The 7,500-nt window shown below is 41.8% G+C and overlaps 1 protein-coding gene across 1 annotated transcript in view; it reads left to right on the top strand.

The window, feature by feature from the left end:
• Nucleotides 1–7,500, top strand: part of LOC308361429 (rap guanine nucleotide exchange factor 4-like) — a gene marked incomplete at both ends in the record, with an annotated part of 45,490 nt that overhangs the window by 12,096 nt on the left and 25,894 nt on the right. Inside the window, one exon of the mRNA XM_080833773.1 lies at nt 3,162–3,308. Within this exon, the coding sequence (XP_080689899.1) occupies nt 3,162–3,308 (147 nt within the window). The remainder of the gene's footprint in view (nt 1–3,161; nt 3,309–7,500) is intronic.

A 7,500-nucleotide genomic window follows, 5' to 3' on the forward strand; every position in this document is an offset into this window, starting at 1 on the left:
CTCTGGATGCCTGTGTAGCCTCTATGTCACTGTGTCTGCCTGTGTATCCTCTATGTCCTGTGGATGGATGCCTATGTAGTCTCTATGTCCAGCTATGTAGCCTCTATGTCCTGTGGATGGATGCCTTTGTAGTCTCTATGTCCAGCTATGTAGTGTCTATGTCCTGTGGATGAATGCCTATGTAGTCTCTATGTCCAGCTATGTAGTCTCTATGTAGCCTCTATGTCCTGTGTCTGCCTATGTAGCCTCTATGTCCTGTAGATGGAAGCCTATGTAAGTATCTATGTCCTGTGGATGGATGCCTATGTAGTCTCTATGTCGTGTGGATGGATGGCTATGTAGCCTCTATGTCACTGTGGATACCTATGTAGCCTCTATGTAGCCTGTATGTCACTGTGGATGCTTGTAGATTAATACTGCCTGTTCACACACACACACAAACACACACACTGTCCTGTGGCTTCCTGTAGATGGATACTGCCTGTTCACACACACACACACACACACACACACACACACACACACACACTAACTAACTTTATTTCACACAAAACTCAAAAGATGGACGGACAAAATTATTGGCACCCTTTCAAAATTGAAAGAAATAACTGTATTTCAATCATGTAATGCTCCTTTAATCTTTATTTAAACACACCTGTGGCAAGCTACAGATGCTGGTAATATAGAAATCACATTTGCAACCAGTTAAATGGAGCAAAGCTGACTCAACCTTTGTGTTGTGTGTCTGTGTTTACCGCACTGAGCGTGGAAAAAAGAAAGAAGAGCAAAGAATTGTCGGAGGATTTCAGAACCAAAATTGTAGGAAAGCATGAATAATCTCAAGGCTACAGGTCCATCTCCAGAGATTGTAATGCTCCTGTGTCCACTGTGAGCAGTGTCATCAAGAAGTTTACAGCCCATGGCATTGTCACTAACCTCCCTGGATGTGGAAGGAAGAGAAAAATTGATGACAGAATGCAACAAAAGATTGTTTGAATGGTGGATAAAAAACCTAGAACAACTTCAAAATAAATTCAACCTATCCTGCAGACACAGGGTGCAACGATGCCAGCTCAAACTATCCGTCGCCTTTTGAATGAAATGAGATGCTAAGGTAGGAGATCCAGGAGGTCCCCACTGCTGACACAAGTACAGCTAAAGTACAGCTTTTTGGTAAAGCAGTTTACAGACAATGAAATGGGGCCTTCAACTAAAAGAACACGGTCCCTACAGGCAAATATGGTGGAGCTGGACCGATGTTTTGGGGTTGCTTTGATGCTTCTAGAACTCAATGCCTTGACTGTGTGCATAGCATCAGGAAATCTGAGGACTACCAAATAATTTTTGGGCACAATGTAGGGCCCAGTGTCAGAAAGCTGGGTCTCCGTCAGAGGACATGGGTCTTCCAGCAGGACAATGACCCATAGCACAGTTCAAAAAGCACCCAGAAATGGTTAAGACAAAGCACTGGAGAGTTCTGAAGTGTCCGAGATGAGTCAAGATCTTAATCCCATGGCACAACTGTGGCATGATCTCAAATCAGTAGTTGGGAGAAGGCACCCTTCAAAGGTGAGAGACCTGGAGCAGTTGGCAAAAGAAGAGTGGTCCAAAATTCCAGTAGAGAGGTGTAAGACACCTCATTCATGGTTACCGGAAAGTAATTGATTTCAGATAATTTTATTTCTTTATTTTTAAGGGTGTTCTACCCATTATTAAGTTGAGGGTGCCAATAATTGTGTCCGGTCCATTTTTTGAGTTTTGTGTGAAATATAGTCATATTTGACATTATTTCTCAGATTTTTGGTGTTTTTCCAATGCAAACTAAATAAATAAACATGTGAATACAAAAGCATTTGAAATTGCAACAATTTTCTGGGAGTTGTGGTGCATTATCTGACAGAAGTGCAGGGGTGCCAATATTTTTGTCCATGACTGTATATGCATGTGCATGTGTGTTTAGTGTGTGTGTGTGTGCGTGTGTGTTTATGTGTGTGTGTGTGCATATATGTACGTGTGTGTGTGTGTGTGTGTGCATATATGTGTGTGTGTGTGTGCGTATTTGTATATGTGTGTGTGTGTGTATATATGTACGTGTGTGTGTGTGTGCATATATGTATGTATGTGTGTGTGTGTGTGCATATATGTGTGTGTGTGTGTGTGTGTGTGTGTGTGTGTGTGTGTGTGTGTGTGTGTGTGTGTGTGTGTGTGCATATATGTACGTGTGTGTGTGTATTTGTGTGCATATATGTACGTGTGTGTGTGTGCATATATGTATGTTTGTGTGTGTGTGTGTGCATATATGTACGTGTGTGTGTGTGTATGTGTGTGTGTGTGTGTGTGTGTGTGTGCATATATGTACATGTGTGTGTGTGCATGTTCTCATGCCCTTGATGGGGTTCCCTGCAGAGATGGAAAGACACGTGATTCTCCCACATGTGTCTCATTTCATATTCAATCACAGCTCCTCATGTTAGAGCCAGTGATGACACAGCCAATCACAGCTCCTCATGTTAGAGTCAGTGATGACACAGCCAATCACAGCTCAACATGTTAGAGTCAGTGATGACACAGCCAATCACAGCTCAACATGTAAGAGTCAGTGATGACACAGCCAATCACAGCTCAACATGTAAGAGTCAGTGATGACACAGCCAATCACAGCTCCTCATGTTAGAGTCAGTGATGACACAGCCAATCACAGCTCAACATGTTAGAGTCAGTGATGACACAGCCAATCACAGCTCCTCATGTAAAGGTCAGTGATGACACAGCCAATCACAGCTCAACGTGGTGGAGTCTGTGGCACTTAGATAATGGCTTTTATCTCGTTTTCTCTCTCTCTCTCTCTCTCTCTCTCTCTCTCTCTCTCTCTCTCTCTGGCCTCCTGCCTCTGTTTAGTGTGTGTGTGTGTGTGTACTCTCTCTCTCTCTGACCTCCTGCCTCTGTTTGTCTGTGTGTGGTGTGTGTGTGTGTGTGTGTGTGTGGGTGTATGTACTCTCTCTCTCTCTCTCTCTGGCCTCCTGCCTCTGTGTGTGTGTGTGTACGCGCGTGTGTGTGTGTGTGTGTGTGTGTGTGTGTGTGTGTGTGTGTGTGTGTGTGTGTGTGTGTGTGTGTGTGTGTGTGTGTGTGTGTGTACTCTCTCTCTCTCTCTCTCTCTGTAGGATGCAGTGACTATCTGCACCATGGGCATGGGGACGGCGTTTGGGGAGTCCATCCTGGACAACACGCCTCGCCACGCCACCATCGTCTCCCGCGAGAACAGCGAACTGCTCCGCATCGAACAGAGGGAGTTCAAGACACTCTGGGAGGTGTGTGTGTGTGTGTGTGTGTGTGTGTGTGTGTGTGTGTGTGTGTGTGTGTGTGTGTGTGTGTGTGTCTGTGTGTGTCCACAAGAGGGCACTGTCTTCCTTTGATTTTTTAAAGTTCTTTGCTTTCTGTTTGGCAGCTTAGTAATACATTGGGCCCTATCTTGCCGATCAGAAACGCAAGTAGGACGGCGCCAAGCGCAAGTAGCTGTGTGGGCGGCTCTATGGCGCAGTTGCTATTTTAACGGCGGAAAAAACACACTTTCGTCCAGCGCAAGTGTCAAAAGGGTTGGTCCAAAGGAGGTTACTCAGCCATAGGTGTGGTTTGGGCGTAATATGCAATAAACCAATCCGAGCGTCATCTCACATTCCCTTTAAGAGCGAGGAGCGCATAGTCCATAGCGGCTTGTTATTTTGATGGCGGAATTACCTGGTGGAAGACCGGAAAAGTTCACAGCCGAGGAGACCGACGTGAGATTTACACCAATTTTTTGGCAAGCCATATATAATTACAAGGAAAATAAAGTATTTACCACTTGAGGAAATCATTGTGATATCCATATCCAAGATATTTTAAAAATAGGCATACATCTAGCGTAGCCTACACATTGACCCAAATGATTCAGGTTAATTGAAGCTGCGTGACATTTGATTTATTGTATGGCTTTGTAAAAAGCCGGGAGAAAGATATATATGGGGATGCGAGAAACCCTCCAAAAGTAAGCAAAGTCAAGCAAGCATGTCAAGATTTTGCCGTGATTGTTTCTGCAACGGGGCACCCGAAAACGTTGCCGAAAACGCTATAATGACGTCCGGAGACGTGGGACATCCAAGCTGGAAGGTAACACACGTTCTCGTGGCTTCACGGGAGGTGGATCTGCCTCGACCCAGGATCTGACGGCAGCAGAGGACATCGCCACATCTACCCTCACGCCTGAGAGCGTGCAGGGATTTGGGGGCATGGAAATCGGCACCCAAGCCAGTGCACCAGCTGACCAAACCCAAGGTGCATAAATAAAGTCCACATACACAGAGATGAGTTTACAAGATTTATAATAATACTGGCATTAAATAAATGCAACAAAGCCATACAATAAATCAAATGTCACGCAGCTTCAATTAACCTGAATCATTTGGGTCAATTGTGTACGCTAGATGTATGCCTAGTTTTAAAATGTCTTGGATACGGATATCACAATGATTTCCTCATGTGGTAAATACTTTATTTTCCTTGTTATTATATATATGGCTTGCAAAACAATTGGTGTAAATCTCTCGTGAAGACGACAGAAGTAAAGTGTAGCCTATAGGTCCTATACTGTGCGGGCAAGCACATGCGCCCTTAAAATAGCGTTCTGAATACGCGTTACAGACTTTAGACATTGCGCCTCTGACATTAGACCAGCTTTTTTGTGGTCAATCAGTGCGGGCACATGATGGCAGCACTCCGATCCTATCCGATTCTCTCCATGGGGTCTCCATGGGGGGTTAACTGCTCTATCTCAAAGCACATGGAAGTGACAAAACTAGATCAGTTCAAATCAAATGCGGAATGTTTACATCTGCTACCGTTGATTATACAGTAAATACATTGTGAAATGAAACAAAACCGTTGATTATACAGTAAATACGTTGTGAAATGAAACAAAAACACACCACAGTTAACCCTTTGGTGACGATCCATGTAAATATCGTTCCTCCAGGAACGATGACGTTTTGGTGTCATGACAACGGAAAATAACATATTTTTGAAAAAAAAAAATGTTTTACATCTCCTCAAGACCCATCCAATCAGATTACATGCTTTTTAAATCCATTTTATTGATTGGCTAGTCTCACAGAGCTTGTCAACTCAACCTACGCGAGTGACGTGACTGAGGTTAGAAAAAACAAACATGGCGTCCGCAAGTATGCGTCACTTCAGTGAGAAACAGCGATTTTCAGCACAAGAAAAGCCGCATTTCTAATGAATGACGAGTGACCAAGAAACCAATGTACACAGTGGTCCTGGATGGATTTCAAGTGGAGAAAACGTTTGAATTTTACCGAGGATTGGAAGGAGAAAGCGCCGGAGAAAAGTAGGCTACTCCGACTGCGATTCTATCACAAGGTAGGCTACGTTTCACACGTACCAACAAGTAGTCACTGAAATGCATGCTAGCTTTCCTCATTTGTTTCTCGGAGTAAATCATTAACTTTAACAAACCTTTGTATTTAGTTTTGTGATCGCCTGTAAATTTGGCTAGATTTGTAGATTTGTAGAAGACACTTGTGAGGGCGAACATGTGTCTCGTTTACCGCAAAGCTGATGCAAACGCACATTGTACTAATAGCAAACAACATGTTACTGAGTTTACATTTTGGCATTTGAAAGGCATAAGCAAGCAGGGACTAACAAGACATTTAGAAGAAAAGATAAAGGAGTGTTTATTTTCCTTTCAAGATGTTTTTCTTATCTAATTCATGAAAAAATGTGACTTACTTATGGTTTTAGTGTAGTTCTGTCAATATTTCGTTGTTGATTTGAGACCTCAAGGTTTTGTGTGCTTGTTATTTCAGCCCTGTACAATCATTAATAATAGCTTGGGCTTTGGGAAATATATATATATATATATATACATATATATATATGTGTGTAAATGAAGAATAGAAAATTAACTGTTCCTTTTTCTGACCTGAATTGATTTTCAGCTTAGGTAATGGCAATATTAGCCACAAGGAGAGCAGCGATGATGGTGCTCCTGAAAATCTGCCAGCCAACCCAAGACCAATGAGAGGGAGAGGTGTGAGACCAAGAGGGAAAGGGCCAAGAGGCCTACAAGCCAGGAGAGTTGGACCTTTTAATATATTGACAAATTCCAGATCGGGGCTTTTTCTTTTGAGCTGATGCAGCAGGTCTCGGGATATACCAATGCCTACGCATGGAGTGCTGTACCCAACAAGGCAACATATGGCGACAAACACGGGGCTCGGACAGATACAACATACGAGGAACTTTACAAGTTGATTGCTCTAATTCTTTACTGTGGCCTGGTGTATGCCTATGTCCTCTATCTCTCCCTCTTCCCCTCTCTCTCTCTCTCTCTCTCTCTCTCTCTCTCTCTCTCTCTCTCTCTCTCTTTCTCTCTTTCTTCCTCTGTCACTGTGCAGCTTGAATTTACTTTCTGTTTTGTTAATATAAGAATGGGACATTTCTATAGTAGTTGGGGGTGGTGGGCTGATGGTGTAGGCCTAGTCCTAGACCATCCTAGTCAGGGTTGTTTGAATAAATGCCATATATACTGTAAGTTGATTTATATTGTATGTATTTCTGTAAATAATAGTTATATTCAAAGTGAATTAAACTAAAACAAAGGAATGGTTCATTATTATAGACCAGATAAAAACAAACAAACAAACATTGTATTTGTCTTCATTGCCAGTTTTCATGCCTTTGTGTCTTCGTGGAGAGAATGTGTTTGAGTAAGAATTCGGACAACATTCTAAATCTTATTATTTGTATTTCGCACTAATCACTAAACTCATCATAACTTTTGAACAGTATAGAATATTTACCTTCAGTTTTTTTGCTCAAATAGCAAACAAAATTGTGAATATTTCATACACTCTACATTTTTATCTATCTTGTAGACAAATATACTGAAAATGTATTTTAATGTCAGATAAGTGATTTTTTTCCGATTTTATGACAAATATTTGGAGAGGATTTTCAAAGACTACTCATTACTTCATCAAAATTACCAGATATATTTTACCTAATTGTATAGAGCTGATTCTTCTAATTAAAATGATATGATTATTTAATTGATGGTGTGTAGTAGGCTTGAGAATTAGACCTTTTTGTGAAAGGTGGACATCAAGCATCAAAAAACGGAATGTTCAACACAGGCAACAAAGGGTTAAAGTTGTATTAGTATTGATTGATTCACATCGATATGAATGGATTACATGATTAACAACGGGTGGAAAAGTAATAAGAAAATATTTGTTCACTGAATTAGCGCGTTCTGTCCCAAACAGTTGCGTTCCAGTTTCTAAGTTTCACTTTCGCTTTCAGTATTTCAACGTGAATGAGAGGGAGCACAAGAACTGAGCGTCTAGCAGCGTTTATCATATCATATACATTATATATGATGCATGTCTGTGGGCACGATCTCAAGCACGTGCAAAAGTTGTTGTTGTCCAATTTGAATCA

Source organism: Sprattus sprattus, assembly GCF_963457725.1.
Source record: "Sprattus sprattus genome assembly, chromosome: 3".
NCBI classification, from domain to species: domain Eukaryota; kingdom Metazoa; phylum Chordata; class Actinopteri; order Clupeiformes; family Clupeidae; genus Sprattus; species Sprattus sprattus.